The sequence below is a fragment of the Pundamilia nyererei genome, unplaced genomic scaffold (genome assembly GCF_000239375.1).
Source record: "Pundamilia nyererei isolate P.nyererei 1_Seehausen unplaced genomic scaffold, PunNye1.0 scaffold00056, whole genome shotgun sequence".
NCBI classification, from domain to species: domain Eukaryota; kingdom Metazoa; phylum Chordata; class Actinopteri; order Cichliformes; family Cichlidae; genus Pundamilia; species Pundamilia nyererei.
Genome location: NW_005187457.1, coordinates 2287517 through 2307087, shown reverse-complemented (window position 1 = coordinate 2307087; position 19571 = coordinate 2287517). Strand labels below are relative to the sequence as shown.

General features: G+C 42.2%; 5 protein-coding genes across 9 annotated transcripts in view; 3 read left to right on the top strand and 2 right to left on the bottom strand.

Moving 5' to 3' along the window:
• The window catches only part of hdgfl2 (HDGF like 2), a 9769-nt gene extending 3058 nt beyond the window's left edge, over positions 1 to 6711 (bottom strand). The window contains exons 1-13 of the mRNA XM_013911101.1: positions 6454 to 6711; positions 5768 to 5844; positions 5131 to 5272; positions 4558 to 4785; positions 3959 to 4081; positions 3193 to 3261; positions 2909 to 3089; positions 2669 to 2753; positions 2246 to 2543; positions 2034 to 2167; positions 1864 to 1931; positions 1662 to 1732; positions 1465 to 1566 (exon numbers count right to left, since the gene is read on the bottom strand). Coding sequence (XP_013766555.1) covers positions 1465 to 1566; positions 1662 to 1732; positions 1864 to 1931; positions 2034 to 2167; positions 2246 to 2543; positions 2669 to 2753; positions 2909 to 3089; positions 3193 to 3261; positions 3959 to 4081; positions 4558 to 4785; positions 5131 to 5272; positions 5768 to 5844; positions 6454 to 6525 — 1650 coding nt within the window. The 5' untranslated portion in view covers positions 6526 to 6711. The remainder of the gene's footprint in view (positions 1 to 1464; positions 1567 to 1661; positions 1733 to 1863; positions 1932 to 2033; positions 2168 to 2245; positions 2544 to 2668; positions 2754 to 2908; positions 3090 to 3192; positions 3262 to 3958; positions 4082 to 4557; positions 4786 to 5130; positions 5273 to 5767; positions 5845 to 6453) is intronic.
• A 1124-nt stretch (positions 6712 to 7835) lies between these two features.
• On the top strand, positions 7836 to 9957 carry fh (fumarate hydratase). The gene has a single exon (XM_005734075.1). The coding sequence runs from the start codon at positions 7901 to 7903 to the stop codon at positions 9398 to 9400; it is 1500 nt and encodes a 499-aa protein (XP_005734132.1). The 5' UTR covers positions 7836 to 7900; the 3' UTR covers positions 9401 to 9957.
• Positions 9958 to 10044: 87 nt separating this feature from the next.
• On the bottom strand, positions 10045 to 12806 carry fam32a (family with sequence similarity 32 member A). The gene is made up of 4 exons (XM_005734074.1): positions 12682 to 12806; positions 11197 to 11341; positions 10348 to 10401; positions 10045 to 10221 (listed from the first exon to the last, which is right to left on the bottom strand). Exons 1-4 carry the CDS (start codon positions 12753 to 12755, stop codon positions 10153 to 10155), a joined length of 342 nt encoding a protein of 113 aa, XP_005734131.1. The 5' UTR covers positions 12756 to 12806; the 3' UTR covers positions 10045 to 10152.
• An 88-nt stretch (positions 12807 to 12894) lies between these two features.
• On the top strand, positions 12895 to 16150 carry mrpl54 (mitochondrial ribosomal protein L54). Its single transcript, XM_005734073.2, has 3 exons — positions 12895 to 13145; positions 13333 to 13489; positions 15498 to 16150. Exons 1-3 carry the CDS (start codon positions 13019 to 13021, stop codon positions 15628 to 15630), a joined length of 417 nt encoding a protein of 138 aa, XP_005734130.1. The 5' UTR covers positions 12895 to 13018; the 3' UTR covers positions 15631 to 16150.
• A 170-nt stretch (positions 16151 to 16320) lies between these two features.
• malt2 (MALT paracaspase 2) overlaps positions 16321 to 19571 on the top strand; it is an 8896-nt gene continuing 5645 nt past the window's right edge. Inside the window, exons 1-6 of one of the 5 annotated variants that reach the window (XM_005734072.2) lie at positions 16321 to 16492; positions 17008 to 17162; positions 17336 to 17502; positions 18628 to 18758; positions 18918 to 19062; positions 19144 to 19331. In XM_005734072.2, coding sequence (XP_005734129.1) covers positions 17026 to 17162; positions 17336 to 17502; positions 18628 to 18758; positions 18918 to 19062; positions 19144 to 19331 — 768 coding nt within the window. In that variant the 5' untranslated portion in view covers positions 16321 to 16492; positions 17008 to 17025. The other 4 variants (XM_005734070.1, XM_005734071.1, XM_013911083.1 and 1 more) reach the window with 4 other exon arrangements.

The following is a 19571-nucleotide window of genomic DNA, read 5'->3' as shown; positions in this document are numbered from 1 at the left end:
TTTTTTTAATTGTTACTGTATGGAGGACATCTATTTAGGAAAATCAGTACAAGTATTCCAACAAAAATAGTGAACTTTTTGAAAGCAGTTGACTCTCAGTCTCGTAGATGTCCAAAGTCTCAATAAACATGACCATTAAACCCTGATGAAGCTTTAATGGTCTAACAAAAACTAAACGTAAGGATATTTTCTCTGTTTTCCAAATTCTCAATAATTTCAGTTTTAATCTTTCCAAAAATCCAGTTTTTATTTTTAACTACAATGTTTTTCCACCATATACAGTTTCTCCATATTTAGTACAGTTTTAGTTAACTATAGTAACTTTGGGTACTGAATGAATTTGCCTAAGTGTTTCAGAAACTGCTGATCCTACACATCTATCTCTATGGTTTACAGAGAAAACACACAATATGGCTGCTGAACATGCTGTACCCATCTTCTGAGTTCCCAGTCATCAAAAGTCACCACATTTCAATCCATTTGAGCACATCTGCTGAGGATTTGCATTACAGATGTGCAGCAACTGTGTGATGCCATCGTGTGCTGCACCTTCAAGTTCAAGTTCAAGTTCAAATTTTATTCGCCACGTGCAGGTTGCCCTGCAGTGAAATGAACCCGACCTTGTCATATCCATAGCAACAACTTCACCAATTTCCACTTGAGCTGTGACTTAACCAATTAACCTATTAACCAATACCAACCTGTTATACGTCAGCTGGTTTACCCGTGAAGGTGTGATTGGTTCATTTGAAAACATTTTTCCCTTTTTTCTGTTTCCTGTACTTTATTTAAACACAAATTTGTTTCTATGTTATTATGACCCTGATGAAAGCCACAAGCCGAAACACGCTGGTCAGTTAATAAAGTTGTTCCTCTTTACCTTTAAGTGTTGCTGGAGTTCCTGCCTTGTTGTATCTATGCCATGTAGAAGTAAGGCGGTTTAGAAAGCAGAAGAGTATCCACCACTGTCATAGCAAGTTGTAACTAACAAAGTTGCCAATGAGTCTCCCAAAAAAGACTCCTGCCTTTCCTTTTATTATTTCCCTGTCATGTACATACTTTTACAGAGATGGATACACATGAACAATTGATCAAACTTTAAACAATTGATGTCAGCGTGTGTGTAAGTAATCCCTACAAGCCAAAGCTTCACACTGCTTAAAGTTAGCCAATCAAATATTTAAAAACTGGCTTAAAGGCAGAGGAACCAAAATGCCCTGTTTTGGACAGACTGCATCAAAGCCCAGTGTCAAATAAATAAGTACTATTGTGAACGGTGACTTATGCAAAGTTACTCTACAAGTGTTTAAGAATAAAAACACAAGGGCAAAACAGTTACTGCTCAACCAACCTTGTGTTGCGTTTTGACTACTTGAGTAAATTTTAGCACATTTTTTCCAGCTTAAACACCAAAAGGAGCTGTGGACCAAGAAAGAACAGTGGAGCAATACCAAACAAATTCACCTTCTTTAGTGTGGCAATAACTTCAGCGTTCTTATGTAGGGTCTGGCTGGTGACAGGAACGGCCTCGAGCTCTTCCAGTGCTTGTAGACATCGCTCTATGTCCTGAAAACCACACAAACCGAATTTTCACGCCAGAATAAAAAGAAACCCAAAACATTTATGTGACCATATTAATCATCGTCTTAAGCGTTACGTACTGGGTTGTCCACTTTAAGTGCAAACTTTATATCTGTATGAAGCTTCTGTAGCCTTTCTCCAGGTGACGGCTCTGCAAATAAACACACAAAGTACTAAATTATATCTTCATCCATTCTTGATAATGAAAACAAAACTGAACTTGTCTCTCTCTCTTATATAAATGACACTGCATGTTTTCAGCCAACAGCGAGAGTCACTGACCCTTTTTCTTCTCCACCTTCTTCTCCGGCAGCTTCTCTGGTTTGCGTTTCAGCTTTTCAGACTTGGACCTAAGACAGAGAGGAAACTCTGTGATCCGTGTACATTAATGTTTGATCACCTTCTCCTGATGAGCTGTGCATGCAGTAGTCTGTTCCCCATTGAGCACTCACCTCGCTCTGGACCTCTCCTCTGATCGTCTGGCTTTCTTCTCTTTCAGCTCTCTCTCTTTTCGTTCTTTCCTCTCCTTTTCTTTCTTTATTTTTGCTTTCTTCTGGTTGTCTAGCTTCTTGGGTGGCTTCTTTACCTTTTGATGGGAAAGTATCACGTATAATCCCATTTCTTTAACAAAAGCAAAAACATTACTCTATGTTAACAGACGTACCTCAGCAGGTGGCGGAGAATCAGAGTCTGAGGGCGCAGGGATAGGTGGTGGGGGCGGTTTCTTGGACTTCTTCAACGGGTGATCGTCTATACCTTCATCTGAGCTACTGCTGCTGTCACTGTCACTCTCTTTTTTAGCCTTATCTTTGTCTTTTTTCTTCTTCTCCTCCTCCTCTTTCTCTCGCTCACGTAGCCGGCGGAGCTCTTCGGCTTCCTCCTTTTTTCGCCGCTCCTCCAGCTCTCTTCTGCGTTCTTCATCTCGTTTCTTCCATTCACTGATGCGGTCGGGTTCACTATCACTGCGAGAGGTGGGAGGGCAAGGCAACCTTAATTATGCCAAGCTAATGTATGGAGTAGAATTTCTCTTACTGTATTAACCTGTGGTGCATAAATCGTTAAGAAGGAATCCTGGGAGCAGCCTGACCTTTCGCTGTCGGAGGACGATGAAGGCGCTCGCTTTGCCGGCGCAGGTTTGGGTTTCCGTGCTCGAGGCTTTGGCGCCGGCTTCTCTGTGAATCAGAAAGACACGAGCACAGACTTTGAAAAACTCTGCACTAACTCACGAGCAAAGAATTGCTTCTAAACATCCTTCTAAACATCTATCTGCATCGCTACGATTGTGGATGAAACTGTAGTAAATAAAAGAGCAAAACTAAACTCGCACCTTTCTTGCGAGCCTGTGGGCCCTTCCGCGGGGGAGGATCTGATTCCGATTCAGACTTTGAGCCAGACTGGGATTCTGAACCAGACAGAGCCGGTCGAGGCTTCTCGTCCTCCGAGTCGCTGTCTGCTACTTTCTTCTCCGATGCCGATCCAGAGTCTGAATCAGAGTCGGACGAAGCCTTCTGCAAGGTCACAGAGAAAAAGTAACGAAAGCTGGAAACGCAAAGAGAAGACATCGAGTTTTGTGGCAGGTAATTCTTTCTGTGACGGGGCCTTCTGGTTCACCTTTTTCTTCCCTCTGCCTCCTGCTTTCTTCACACCTCGTCCACCAGATTTCTTCTCTGGAGTAAAATCCTGTTGAAGAAAAACAAACATCAAATGATTTGCAGCTGAGACGTTATAAGAGAGACACGAAAGAAATACACAACAGCGGTTTGTCTCCTCCCTGCCCTGAAAAGGCCAATCAAAAGCCATATTGGAAAATGGGAAGAAAATTGGGAAATTAATTGATATAAAGCTGTAATTTACTGCACCTTGCACCTAAAAAAAAAGCTTTAAAACCTTACTTTGAGGCAAAACCCACCAAACTCTGACTGGTCGTTCTGTATGTGCAGTTTTTATGCCACCATGACCAAAGAAATTAATTTCATCCATCCATTCGCTTCCGCTTATCCTTTCAAGGGTCGCGGGGGGCGCTGGAGCCTATCCCAGCTGTCATAGGGCGAGAGGCGGGGTACACCCTGGACAGGTCGCCAGTCCGTCGCAGGGCCAACACACAGGGACAGACAACCATCCGCACTCACATTCACTCGCACATTCATACCTAGTGGCAATTTGGATTATCCAATTAACCTACCCCCACAAGCTGCATGTCTTTGGATGGTGGGAGGAAGCCGGAGTACCCGGAGGGAACCCACGCAAACACGGGGAGAACATGCAAACTCCACACAGAAAGATATATATAGCAACCCATTTGCGAATGAGAGGCAACCAAAAGTGGCTTTGAGCATCAGACTCCTCCACAATCACGCGCCTATGCACATGTTATTACCTGATCACTGTTTTTCCCAGAGTCAGACTCCGAAGGTGTGGGTTCTGATTCAGAAGGAGATCCACTCTCTTCTTCATCTCGGTCGCTCGATGAGCCTCGTGCCTTTTTTGGAGGAGGAGGCCGCTGAAACAAAACAAAACAAAACAAAACAAAACAAAAAAAAAGTACTTGTGAGAAAACAGAAAATTTGAACAGTTATAGGTCACTTGAGATATAAAAATAATCTCACTGCTCAAATATTCAAGTCATGCAGACAAATCCCTTAATTTCTGGCTCATTAAGCTTTCGTCACTGCTGCGACAACATCGGCTATAAAAAAAAAAAAAGCCACCAGAAAATGTGTGCTCTTCTTTCACCTCTTCAAATTCTCGGTAACTATTCATGAATGACAAATTGTTACAGTAACTTGGCTGCTGCTGATGGTAGTTGGTCACGTGTGGTGCCAGAAAAACCTCCTTTGTGGCCCAAACTGTGACCAAGGAAACCATTTATTTTAATCAAGCTCAACATCAAAAACAACAGGAGTGAATCTTAAATCAAATCACTGGACAAGTTGTAATGACACACATCCACTAACAATATAATCCTCGTATAATTACCTTAGGAGCCTGTGGCTTTCGCTTCATTCCTCCTCCTCCTCCGCCCCCTCCTCCTCCTCCGCCCCCCCTTCCTCCTCCGCCCCCCCTTCCTCTGTCTTCACTCCCAGAATCTGAATCAACCTCACTTCCTGTGTGTGCTTTCCGAGGAACCGGGGCGTCCTCCTCATCTTCCTCCTCGTCGCTTCCTCCTCCTGCATTTTCAGCCTCGCTGTCAGATGAGCTAGCTGGCTGCAGACAAAACACAATAAAATACAATAATGAAAAATATCTCAACAGGGTGACAAAAAGGGGAGAAGCAGCAAAGATACTGGTGAAGAACAGTAGCTGCTTTGGTGAAGGTCACACAGGCCACAGTCTCTCCAAGTCTGAACAAGGAATTTTTCATGAGAAGGAAAAGTAGATTCATTTGAATCAAACCAGTCGCTACCAAGTACATCCTGCAGATTCTAAATCTATGCTCACAAAAATCACCCAAATGAGGGTTATGAAAAAACAAATACGCTTCCAGTATCTTTTACATTTCATGCTGAATTATGCCTGCTTCAGGATTTTGGGAAGATGACGGAGACTTACTACAGGCGGGGCGCTGTAGGAGGCATGTGGATTGTTCTGGATCTCCCATAAGCCTTCATTGAATCCCTTCCTTTTGTTGGGTTTCCCATATCGTTCTCTGTACTTTTCATAGGCAAAAAGGTCCTTTGGTGCGAGGAATGCTCTTTGAAAACAGAGAAAATAAAGAAAACGTGAAGCAAACTGACGGGAAACAATCTGATGTCCCAGGCTTTCAGTAATGAACAGGATGTTTATACTTGTGTTTAGGAAGGCTGGTGTTCGACTCCAGATCACTGTGCCACCTAGTGACAGATTAAAATACTGCAGGTGCCATCTTGTCAAACAGATGGTGTGTCTCACCAGTTCAAATATGTCAACACATCTTGTGGAAACATACTGCGCACTAAGACTGACTCAAATTAACAGTAGTTTCACATCAAAGTAGTTATATGTGCCAACGTCACTCTACCAAAGGGGATTTTTTTTTTTAAAAACAGGTGAGCCAGAGCCTAAATTCAAAACTGGAACTACCAAATTTAACCAGAAAAAGTAAAGATGGCTGATGAATTTCAGCCAATGTGCAAGTTTACAACACCTGCATCCACCCAAGATTAAACAGTTCTGCAAATACACTTAACTCTAGTCTCTGTGTACTTACGTTTCATGTGTCCCAAAGAAGAAAATGGGGATTTTATTAGGAGGTGGTTTCACTGCTCCATCAGCCACATCTTCAATCTGTTTAAAAAAAAGAATAATCAGAATTTTTAAAAGCATGATTTTCAATGAAGAAAGCAAACAGATGACATGTCACACATTCACTGCAGACACAGGACTGAACACACAACTGTGGCTCGAAAAGTTGTTTCTGCTCATCAGAATCCCCGTAAATGTGCCACTTCAACGGTCAGCCCCTTGGCCATTTGTGCAATTAGCAGTTAAAACAACAACAAACGCAACCTGATAGTCGTTTTATCCATTTTAATGCGCAGGGAAATATGCTCTACAATATCAGCAAGTTTTTAAAAAGGGGAGGGGGAAAAAAATCCACAATTTTTTTTAAACGTCATCTCCATAAAAACAACGTTAGCTGGGGTGGTGAACGTCTCCGTGTAGGTTAGGCCACGAGCATCTCATGCAAATTTTGCCGCTCATACGCTGACAGTGGGCCTGTGCACACCTGCAGCCTGTCATCCCTGCAGAAGTAAGCCTACGCTTTCTGTTTGTCTGTATCCATAAACGTAGTGGAGAACATCTACAGAGAACCTTCTACAGCGTCCCGTGCAGAGCAGCCCACCCCCTCCTCCGCCTCTCAGACTGCTGCTGCTGTTAACGTTGCTTGCTTACCCTGGCTGGCCAATGGGGGTATCCCTTCATCTTAGCAAAGACGAGGTCTCCGGGCTGGAAGTTGTGTGGCATTGTTCTTCTCTTCTGCACAGCCTGGGTTTAAAAAGGTTTAAGATACGCAGTCTTTCTGTGTCTCTCTCGGTTTGATGTTTTCAGGTCGACACGAAACCTGGAAACGGTGGTGTTAGCTACCAAGCTAACAGTATACTAACGTTACCGCGAGAAGCTGCGTGAAGCCAGACGCTACGTACTAACTGTTTCCGCTCCAGGGTGCCAAGTTAGCCTTCAAAAGAAAGACTTTAAAAAACGACTCAATTAAAGAGTAAATTATATTTTCCTTCATATAAACATTTTTTGGCCGCGATTAAACAAATTTTAGTTTTCCACCAACAAAAAAATCACGAAAATATTGTTTTTAAGAGTGTAGCTTAAATTTATACAAACTAAATACATATATGCAAAATTATACAGTTCAGTTCCACATGTTTACATACTATAGACATATACTTATGACTATGTTATTTGCATATTTCATGGTCTGTAAACGTGCAATATCCTTGAATACATACATGCATTTACATACATATGTGGGGAAGTATGTATCGCTCCATTTTCTTCTGCTTATCCAATCTCCCAGCTGTCATAGGAAGTAAGGCATGGTACATCATGGACAGATAGACACAGAAAACTATTTACGCACACATTCAGTGTTCAGTTTAGACGCACCTCTTTGGACTGTCGAGCAAAGCCAGTGTACCAGGATAGAACATGCAAACTCAACACAGGAAAGCCCCGGATGTGTGAAATGATTTGAACTTGGGAACTTTCTGCTGTGAGATTATAGTACTAAACACTGCATCACTATTTAAACCTGTGGATATGTGTATGCGTATACACGTCAGTATATTTGGCTGTTACTGAAATTTTGTGCACCATGTAAGGGTGGTGTGGCTGCATTTTCGTTATGCTTGTATAATGACAATAAAGAGTCTTTATAATTTATGCTTTTCAAATAGTAAAACACAGAAACGCGAAGTAAGACAGACATTCTTAAAAGTAAAAATATAAGCACATCAATCCCAACAAGCTTCACACATACCCAATATCACTTATTTCACAACAAAATGTATTTAAAAGTCGTCTTCAGGTTTGATTAAACGCTCAATTTTAAATGACTGAATTATTTAAATTCTCGACTTTTATTCTTTTAAGTCAAACAGACTTCCCTGTCGCACCGGAAATAGAGTTGTGGGATGTTTGGAAAGCTTCATTAATCCGGATGAAGCTGTCTCTTCGTTTTCTCGTGATACGACAGCCACAGCGGAAATCCCGCCTTTCTTGCCTCGCGATTGGCTGACCGCCGATCAGTTTCCTGATCACCCAATGACATATTACAATGTGGAAAGCAACGTTGACCTCCCCCCGAAATCACCTCTAGTGAGAAGCCATGTTTCGGTCTTTAGGACGCGTTCAGCAGTTTAACTGCAACTTCCTGACTCTGCAGAGGCTCAGCGCTACCTCTAAACTCCACATCTGCACGTCCAGAATGGCCAGCTCGGACTACAGGATTGAACGGGACACGTTTGGGGAGCTCAAGGTTCCGGCCGACAAATACTACGGGGCCCAAACTGTCAGATCGACCATGAACTTCAAGATAGGGGGACCAAGTGAGAGAATGCCCATCCAAGTGATCAAGGCCTTTGGTGTCCTGAAGAAAGCAGCTGCTCAGGTGAACAAGGAGTACGGCCTGGATCCAAAAATAGCTGAGGCAATCGTCCAGGCTGCAGATGAGGTTTCAGCCGGTAAGCTCGATGATCATTTCCCTCTGGTGGTATGGCAGACTGGCTCTGGAACTCAGACTAACATGAATGTCAATGAGGTGATCAGCAACAGGGCTATTGAGATCCTGGGAGGGAAACTGGGCTCCAAGGATCCAGTTCACCCCAATGACCATGTCAACAAGAGTCAGAGCTCCAATGACACCTTCCCCACAGCCATGCACATTGCAGTAGCCACTGAGGTCCACCAGGTCCTGCTGCCCGGCCTGCAGACTCTGCACGACGCACTTGCTTCAAAGGCTGAAGAGTTCAAAGACATCATCAAAATTGGGCGCACACACACTCAGGACGCTGTGCCGCTCTCGCTGGGCCAGGAGTTCAGCGGTTACGTCCAGCAGGTGAAATACAGCATTGAGAGGGTGAAGGCAGCCATGCCCAGGGTGTATGAGCTGGCAGCTGGAGGCACGGCTGTAGGAACGGGACTTAACACCCGCATTGGGTTTGCTGAGAAGGTAGCCTCCACCGTTGCTTCTCTCACAGGCCTGCCGTTTGTAACCGCTCCCAACAAATTTGAAGCCCTGGCAGCTCACGACGCCCTGGTAGAGCTGAGCGGGGCTCTCAACACTGTGGCCGTCAGCATGATGAAGATCGCCAATGACGTCCGCTTCTTGGGGTCAGGACCTCGCTCAGGCCTTGGAGAGCTCATCCTACCAGAGAATGAACCAGGAAGCAGCATCATGCCGGGCAAGGTGAACCCAACCCAGTGTGAGGCCATGACCATGGTGGCAGCCCAGGTGATGGGGAACCACGTGGCCGTCACCGTCGGAGGCAGCAACGGACACTTTGAACTCAACGTCTTCAAGCCGATGATGGTGAAGAATGTGCTGAACTCCGCACAGCTGCTCGGCGACGCCTCCGTCTCCTTCACCAACAACTGCGTGGTGGGCATCCAGGCCAACACGGAGAGGATCAACAAGCTCATGAATGAGTCCCTCATGCTGGTCACAGCGCTTAACCCACACATCGGGTACGACAAGGCGGCCACCATCGCTAAAACGGCTCACAAGAAAGGCTCGACCCTGAAGGCTGTGGCCGTGGAGCTGGGCTATCTGACCGAAGAGCAGTTCGACCAGTGGGTGAAGCCAAGTGACATGCTGGGACCAAAGTAAACTGACAACCCAAGGAAAAGGAAAAAAAAACAAAACTCTTTTACACAAAAGAAAAGAGTATTTAAATCAGATGTGGAACTGAGTAAGCATTTTTTTTGGATCCTGAACTTTTCATCTCTCAACAAAAAATCTGGCATACTGTTGTATGACGCAACTTGCGTAATATCTGGCATACTGGTAGAGTTCAAAGTGCACTGTGTCATGGTCCTTTGGTATGGATGAAACAGCTGATGCAGCTCTACACACCTTTTATCTTTGTGTCTTAACAGGGAATGTTTTAAGTAGCAGCAGTAAAGCTTCGTCATCAATATGACTTAATTTTGTACATGTAAACATGTAAAGTCTTTTTTTTTTTCTTTCTTCTTCCAGTCAGAATACTTTTAACTCCTCCTCAGCTTGTAGTCGACACCATCGCAGCTCGGAGTGCCATTGTGGTTGCTTCAAAACACTACATAACATTGTACCTCGTGTGTTTTGGTTTACACGATGTGTGCCATTTATGCCATGTGTCCGTTAAATGAAATGCATTTATTAAAATAAATTCAGTCTTATTTCAATTTTTTTCCTTGCTTACATGCACGCACATTAGCATGATTGGTTAAACATCTGCTGTATAAACACCAGGGATTACAACAGTATGAAGGTGAAATCAAATGAATTTTAATTGTAAACAACAAATATACATTTCAAAAAACGTGGTGCAGAAACATTTTGTACAAGTGATTAAATATGAGTGAACATTTGCGCCGGTTTTATTTGGTCCAGCTGACTTTGGGGATGTCATAATGCTCTGTCAGGTTGTCCAGGTGACGGTTAAAATCCTGATAAACAAGAACATAATGTCACAAACTGTTTCTATTAAGAAATATGCAATTTTGATATTAAGTTTTATGTAAATGTTGTCTTAAATCTATGTCTCTGAAAGGCCGAGTTAAGGAAGCTCTTACCTCGACTCTGTGTTTGTGGGTCTTTGATGCCTTGTTCAAAATCCGCTCCATTTGCTGTTAAAAAGAAATGGAGAGAAATGTAATGCCAAACAATTTACATTAGAACTTTCGTTTTACACATTCACAATCTTTAAATCTCTGCCAGAGGGGAGAAAAAAACCCCCAAAACACTTAACACAGACTACTGGATTTAGTGGGAGTAAGATTGACTGACACACACACACACACACAGTAAGAATTTATTTCAGATTACATAACAAGTCAAGGTTTGGATGCTTCTTTGTTCACAAGTGGTCACCGCAGCAGGTAGCACCAAAGTTGATTTGGCAGATTTTCACACTGGATGCCATTCCCAAAGGGATTTGGGTCTCTTTTCAGAAATGAACTGGGAATTTGCTTATTAGGCAAATGTGTATTTCAAAACTACACTAGTTTGGAATTATTGTACAGTGCTAAGATTGTTGGCTCTCTCTTAGAGGTAATATTATCAATACCTTAGTGAAACATCATTAGCAATTGATGTTTTTCCACTGGCAGACCTGGTGCAGATTTGTTATTGAAACCCTGCTATAATTCATGATACTGACAATAAAGATGGCTTTAGGAAATATTGCCCTAAACAACAAAAGAGATTCTAAGTTTAGATAATTTACTTCAGAGAATACTAGATTTGGCTGCAGTTTTCAAGCAGCTCAAGTTTGTTTTTCAGTCCTGAAAAGTGCCAAATTTGAACCCAACCTTACAAATAATTCACTTCTAAACAGAAACTTCTACAATCTATTAATACTTATGTTAGCTTTGTTTCCCCTCACAATTCAATCCCTTGAACGCTGGAGAAAAAGAACTCACCCGTTTCTCTTGCATCTTGTCAAAAGCAATCTGTGCCGGTGTCCTTTTGTCAAGATATACTTTCTTGGTTTTCACCTCCTCATCGCTTTGGCTGGTAACGACCTGCTCCATGCGATGCTTGCTCTCCTTGTTCTTCTTTTTCTTCCTAAAAATAAGAGAAACACCATTATTATTCCTCATAATTTATTACCAATTTTGTGCAAGAAAATGTACATGCAGGACAGTACTGTGCAAAGGTCTTGAGCCACTCCTCTTTTTCAAAAAATGTTTTGCCAGAAAAATTGGAAATAGCTGCAGCAATGTTTTTAATCGAGTACACCAATGGTGACTAATAATGTTTAACTGTGTGTTTGGGATCAAAAATGAAACCATTTTTAACTTCTCTCCTGAATTCTTTCACATGTTAACAACAATTTGGACCAAAAATTTCACACTTCACTCCATAAGACCTGGTGCCACTGATTTTGTTCCACTTCTTGAGTAATTTGATATACTTCAGCCTTTCCCCCCTCATTTCCCTTCTTCGAGAATGGTTACTTGACAGCCACCCTTTCACCGAGTACAATTCTGATGAAGCTTCAGCAAATAGTAGATGGATCCACTGAAGGGCCATCTCTCAGGTTCTGTATCAGGTCTTTTTGGGATGTTCTTAAGGACAACACTTTCAAATACTATTCATCCACTGTAGATGAATTTTCTTTTAGGCCTCCAACTTCTTCTTTTCTATTTGCCTTATTTTTAAGGTGAGATAAAAACCTTTGAAATGCATTCATACCGCCTGGCCAACTATTTTATCAACACAACTAAAAAAAAACAATTACAGCAAAAAATAAAAATAAAAACACAAAGAAATGAGAGGTGCCACAAGACTTGGACAGTACTGCACATACCATTCAAGTTGGGGGGTTTTTGAGTATGTTAGTCAAATACCACTAAAAACAGGTTTCATTTGAATACACAAGGATCCTGTAAGCACTTAAGGCCTGCAAAGTCCCACAACTACAGCAGTAATCATGTATTACGTAATACACATCTGTCTTTAGCGTTCAAAACCTTGTGTCTCCTGTTTTCTGAACAACTAACTAGTCAGTTGGTTTTGTGTATTTTAGATTTTAACATTTAAAAGGGATGTGTATCCAGTGTCGTGCAAAAGAAAGTATATATTAGTCGGTCGTTTTGTTTTTGCCAAGCTAGCTAGCTAGCTACCCCTTCTGTTACAGTCCATAATTCTACTATCAACAGCTCTGAGGCCACGAAGCATGCGTTTAAATGTTATTTTCATATTTGTTGGCCTCTTCAAATATTACGTAATATTACTCATATCCACACACGTTCAGTGAACAAAGAGGTTTGTTTTCCTACTAGCAAAAGGGCTAACCATAGCCTGGTACGAACACAACCACATAATTTGAAGTATTTCATCGACTTGACAGAGATGTCTTTTTCGTACATTTTCTTCTAAGCGCTGATACTACTAAGACTTACTTTTTCCCAGCAGAAATATCTCCCACACCCTTTAATTTCAGGGCACTTTTCTGGACTGTAGCGTACTCAGACATGTTCGAGAAGCTGTTTGTCGTCTTCTTCTGCTTTCTGCTCTGACAGAGACGGATCAGGATCAGGATCAGTGCTGCCACCTATCGGGAGGTGAAAGGAAGCGACCCAAGTATGCATGAAAATGTCCTGCGGTGTTTCTTCCCAGCCACGGGGGGTGCTGTACTCTACTTCTAACGAGGCAATTACGAGGCAGAAAGCGGAAGTTGAGGCAAAACTGAATGTCAAATTGTAGCATGGTGGAGTTCGTTTTTAAAATAAAGTAAAAATGTTACGGTACAGTTTATTACGGATAGCACCGGTAGCGCGGTGCCTCACCGGAAACAACACGTCGTTTCTGTGCAGGGTGAGCATATTAAACAGAGGACAGACATGTGGATATGCTAAGAAAGTTGGTGAGTAAAGAGGACATCTGTGTGCCAAGCTTGTTTACTTTACTATGTGCGATTATATAAAAACAAAAAGGGGAGATGTCGATGCATGTGTCATTTAGATCGCATTAAATTTAAAATGTTGTGTGGATTTTTTTTTCATTCCACATGAGTCTAATTTGAGTCACAAATCTCTTCCTCCATCTTTTAGCGGCCAAGGGAAAGGGTAAAGGCATGATGAAAGAGGAACTGAAAGGTCCAGAGGTGTGTAAAGACACTGTCAGACTCACATCTCATGCAGTAGGGGTCAACATCTTCAAACAAGGGGAAGACCCCAAGCTGAAGCCTCCTGAGGAGTACCCTGAATGGTGAGAGTGCACGTTATGTTAATGTTTTATTTAATGTTTTCCCTCGTTGTGTCATCATTGTACACACATCCAGTGGAAGTTTCACCCATTTACTGAACAAATAAATGGTGTGATGTTCTGGGAAAAGTAAGTCCACATCTGGCTCCAGAAGCTGGTTGTGCCTCCTTAGCTTAAATTAATTAATAGGCATTTTTCAGAAGTTTACTGGTTTTCAAAAAAATTCCAAAACTGATATAAAAGTTAGGAAACTTGTGATTCCTGAAACAAATCTGTCTGCAGGTGCGATTTCCATTTAGTCCAAATGTATAAACCTGCTCCTGAAATGACTGTGAACACCAGATCTTTATAAATATCGAAACACAAAGTGGAAGATCAGTGATTAAATTAAAAGCAGAAACACAGCTGCAGCAGTGATCGAGAGGTACAGAATGAGACATCGTGCCACTAATCAGAGCCACGGTGCGATCCTCTGAAAATGATGGCAGTGAATGGGGAACTACTTACACCAGTACCTCTCAATAAAAGACATGCATTGCTTTATCAAGTAAAATATGAGTTCCTCTTGCAGCTCACAGACTGTGATAAGAATACATCTGTTCAGCAGTTATACCACAGTACATTTATTCTTAATAGTGAAGCACAGAGTTGGGACTATGACTATATGTCTTTATTGTATTTCGTTTTTTCTCCAGGGAACTTTTTCTAAGTTTTTCTTTGGACATTGGCTGTCCCCCCTCCCCCATTTTTTTTTGTTAAGCCACTTAACAGAGACTCATGAACCATTCAAGCATGACAAAAAGCAGCTTAGGCAAGGGATTCACTATTATATGCTGCATTTGTTCCCATGTCTTTAGCTGAATCTACAAAAAATGCCAAAGATAATACGCTGAGAGGCATAAAATAGTATTTTTGGACCAACATTGTGATTCCCAAAGAGCTATTAGCTAAACTAGCTGGACCAGCTGAACATCTATAGCATATTTCAACACGCTGTGCACTGTGTCCATGAAAGTATATGAAGACACTCGACAAGTGGTTCCAGGTTCAGTGAGTGTTTACAGCCATTTGTAAACTATGGGTTAGCAGCTAGCTAACAGATGAGACCTTTTATTGCATGCAATGCAATAAAAGCATATCTGGATTGAAAAATGCAGTCATGGATTGTCCTCCCTAGAGCCCATAACTCAACATTATTAAAACAGTGTGGGATCATCTTGACAGAGAATGCAACAAAAGCCAGCCAAGATCCAAAGAAGAGCTTTGAATGTCCTTCAAGAAGCCCGGAGAACTATTCTTGAAGACTGTTTAAAGAAATCTAGAGAAAAGAAGCCTGTATTTTTAATATAGATAATATAAAATGCATTTCTACTCATAAGTCACCTCAAGCTGCTTTAAACTAAAAGATAAAGGCCTTTCAAGGTCTTTATTACAGAGGAAACCTCAACAATCAGACGATACCGTATGAGCAGCACTTGGCGAGAGCAGGAAGGAAGAACTCCCTTTAAACAGGACGAAACCAGTAGAGCCAGGTTTGAGGAGAGGCAGCCATCTAACTGTGACCAGCTAGAGAATAAAGGAAAAGAGAAGAGGGGGAAAAAGGAGAGCTTAGCGAGATCAAGGGCAAAACATAAAATGTGTGCAGTGTTTTTAAAAATTTGAGCTTGGTGGATGTTTCGTTTTACAGCAAAAAGTCTGCAATCGGCCAGAACTTGTTAGGAGAAGCTGGCAGTTGTGTGAAATCTGTGCCATTTGTAGGTAATTTTCTTTATATTGAATTAACTTTTACATCTATTTTTAAACTCAAAGGCATCCACAGCCTTTCTACCTGCAGTGATTATGAATGCTGGCCGTTTCCAAAATATGAGTGCTTTTGGTTTTTATATTAGTTGATATTGTATCATAGACATATCGACTCACTGCTTAAGTAATCGGGGAACTTCTTTGTGAGTTGTTGTTGTTGTAGTTGTTATATTTCACTTCTTTCTTTTTTTTCTTTTCTTTCACTCAGGTTGTTCCAGTTAAACCTGGGAGCAGCCAAAAAGCTGAACGAGCTCGAGTCGGACTCTTGGGAGTATTGGAAACGTCTGAGGAAGGAAAACATTTGGCGTTTCAACAGACTACATAAAGGGAAGAAGTTGTAGGGTTTCACTGGACTTACCGAGGGCAACAGCAGTGTTTTACACCCTGGACTGAATTACTATGACAGAAACGGACTTCTGGATCAGTCTATCCCACCTGACAGCTGAGAGACTTTTGTCTCTACATCGCTGGTTCTGTTTGATGCAAATGTTCTCTTGTGTTAAACAAAGGTGGTGATATAACAGCATGAACTGCAAAGGAGTCCTTCAAGAAGGCAAAAACTGAACATCATATGAACCTAATGAAGTTATTGTCTCACTTCAGACAAACTCTTCATTAAATCAAATTTGACCAGTTTTCATGAAGTCGTAGTAACAATTTTCAACATTTCTGTTGTATACTAGAACGCTCTGGAGTAGTTACTTTGTGGCAAAAAGTAGAAAAAAAGGATTTCATTGTGTTTAACTTGGATTCAATCATTTGAACATGTGTTTATGGTGTTTTGTTTTCTTTTTGCAAATCACTTTGCCTGTTTGTGAATGTGCAGACTGTCTATAAATAAAAATGAAATTATATTCAAAAGTTGAGTTTGTCCCATTGCTTTAATTGATATTAGGTATCCAGATGTGGCACCACTTTAGGTTGCAATGTAGAGCTGTCTTCACGGTTGGTAAGTCGGTGCTTTTCAGCCCAACCCCAAGTCACAGGAAAAGCTCTGGGTCGCAGTTTGTAATAGTTATTGCGCTGATCTTTAAATACTAGCTACAGTGGTGGTGTTGCCATAAAAAACGCTTCATGCAAATGACTGCGCGCAGCAGGAGTTGCAGAAACGAGGAACCGAAATGAGAAGCGACTCATCTGGGGAACAAATCATGCAAGATTGGGAGAGTGATTGTATCACGATGCATCATCTATCTCGTTAATGTAAAAGTAACTCTGTTCCTCTTTCTATGTATCTGAGATTTGAACACCGGTTTGTTGTAAATCTGGTAAGTCCAGCGTTTATTTAACGGCTTAAAATCCCCGCAAAAACTAAGGTTTTAGTAGCGCAAAATAGCGGAAGCGGCACTTGGCGCAGCTATTAATGGACGTCTTGATAGTTTGGTATGAGTTCAACTCAGTTCGATTTCGGGGGGTTTCGTTGTTAAGTCTTCATCCTGCTTCCCGGCGGTGCTATGATCCGCGGGCGTGTGCAGTTATAGGCGGATTTTCATAAAGTAAGAAACGGGAAAACCCGAGGCTGTGTTTACAACCCGTAGGTTAGTGGCGTTTCGGCTCCGTAGGCGAATAAGTAGTGCATTCATTCAACAATCAAAGCAATGTTGTAGATCACCGCTGTCAGTCACACCTCGAGGTAGAAGCGTTAGAGAAGCCGCGACTGCGCAGTCACTCGGCGATTTTAGCTCCTAAAGTTTAAATTCGATGTCCTGCTTTGTTAGTAGTGAAGAATTACGAAGATGGAGGAGTGGAAAAGGAGCATCGGTACTCTCAGCGACGAAATCCTAATTAAGCTGGCAAAGATGTTGGACAACTCCACCTGTGGATGGAGGCAGCTAGCTAACGCGGTGTCCGAGCAGCCGAAATTCCGCTGCAGGTGAGACCTTGAAGGCATCACGTGAAGGTGGTAGCTTTACGCTTTATTCACAGTTTCTAAAACTTAAGCCGTGTCTCTACTGTATGGTGTGTGGTTATGGGGGGTTATGGATCCCCCTCAAGACTGACTATGCCACCATCTGCTAACATCACACACTGCCCTGTCTCCTGCAGTGAGCGGGAGCTGACCAGCTGTTCTCTCCAGGTGCTGAGTGCTGCAGGCAGCCCGGCACGCACCATGCTGACATTACTGGCTGAGCGTTCCTGCTCCCTGGACTTCCTGCTCCACTGCCTGAGGAAGATGGAGCACCAGGAAGCTGTGCAGTTCCTCACCACTGCAGGTAAAGGAGAAGTCACTGGGCTGTTATATATGCAAAGTCTGTTTCTTACTGCTACTGTTGCCTACTGTTTCCTTATAAACAGGAGGAAGACACAGTCCTGTTTAGACCACGTAACTGTAAAACACACATTCACAAGCCGCTTTATTAGGTACACCTCACTAGTACTTCCTTTTGCCTTCAGAACTACCTTAATTCTAATGACTGTAACTGTCATCTCAATCATGTGACTGTGGAGGCCATTTGACTACAGTAAACCCACTGACCCTCATTTACTAACAGGGCATACACACAAATCTGTGCGTAAATGAATACTGAAATACTACTATTACGAATAATAAGGCTAACCCTAACCCTGATAATTACAGACAGTTTTCCAGAACCCCATAAGCCACAAAATCCCCCAAAATACATCAACATTTAAAAATAAAATGACTTGTAAAGAAAACAGAATGCTTAATGGTAAAGTATAGGCTTTAACCTTTACATTTAAACACATTTAAATGTAAAAGATACATTCCAGTATCTCTTATCTCATCCTATCTTTAATTAAACATGACTTCTGGCTATACTGGATTCGTCACTTACAGTCCAGTTTCATAAAGTAAGTTTATCATCTGCGGCTGACAGGTCACATGCTCCTTTCCCTCTACCCATTTTCTTATTTTTCTTATACCCTGTTAGTCTTCTCATATCAAGTTTAACTTTTAGTGAGCATCTCAAGGGAAAAGTAATTCGGCACCCTCGTTATTTCAGCCAGTAATTGGAGTAATCACGCCTGTGTAACCTCTTTGGAAAGCTGCCTCTTTTCTGGCTACCTCCTCAGACTTCAGACACCATTATTTAAGTTTCCCCAGTCGCATTTTTTCCTTCTTTTTTGCCTCGGCGATGTATGCTTCTCTCTTACAACATCACAACTCTTTCCACTTCATCTTCAGGTAAACTGTTTCCCCTATATAAAGAAATGGGGGTGTGTCCGTATGCAGGTAGTATGCAGATTGTAAACAGCAAGCACGAGCCCACTGATTTACAATGAGTCTGATTTACTCACATATGCACAGCAGTATTGGTCGTTTTGCACGTGTCATAAATCTGATGATTTGCTCATGTTGTGTGTTTGTGTGGTAGTGGCAGAGCAGATTCAGATCACAGTGCAGCCGCAGTCCCAGGAAGCCGCACCTGGGAGCAATGTGGTATTGACCTGCAGGGCCTCTGGTCCCCCCGGACTCGGCTACCAGTGGTTCAAAGGCAAACAGGAGGTCACTGAAATTTTTGTGATTAATGGACTATAAAAAGAAGGGAAAAGATTCCTGCATAAACCCGCAGAGGCAATGAGATAGCTTGCCATCTTAATATCTTAATACAGTTTCAGCTATGAACTCTTATGCATATTGATTTTTTTTTCTTTTGTCTTATAGATTTTGGGGGAATCAGGAAATTCCTCAGAACTGGTTCTTTGCCCTTTAAGCCCCACCCACCAGGGTCACTATATCTGCAGGATAAGCCATGGAGAGAAATTTGTTTTCTCCAAGTGGGCTCAAGTTCGTTTGATCATCTCTGCAGGTTCGTCTTCCTTCTGCTTCTCTGACGTTGTTTTAATTTATCTTTCAGCGTGTCATGTAATGTTTTGGTGAATTTTCTCAGGCTGCAGCAGCAGTCTGTTTCCAGGTTCAGTGAGCGGGTTGCATATCATCCAGCGCCCGCAGTCCCAGGCAGCCTCTGAGGGGGACACTCTAGTCCTGGAGTGCACTGCAGAGGGAAACCCACCTGCACAGTATGAGTGGTACCACAACAAAGTGCCCATGCCACAACAAAAGACGAGCTCACTCAGGGTAAGTAAGCAGCACAGCTATGCTGCACAGAGCTGCTTCTCTACTGGATATGAAAACTACTGAATTATATTCACTTAAAGAGCACGGTGGATTTACATGTGACATCATGCGCACTGGATATGATATATTCACCATTTGCGATGGAAAGATGGGCATTTTTGTGCATGTGGATATAGTTGGGATGGAAAACAACTATGTGGCGATGGGTCCTGGAGCTGTGTGGGGAATGAAATTTGTTGC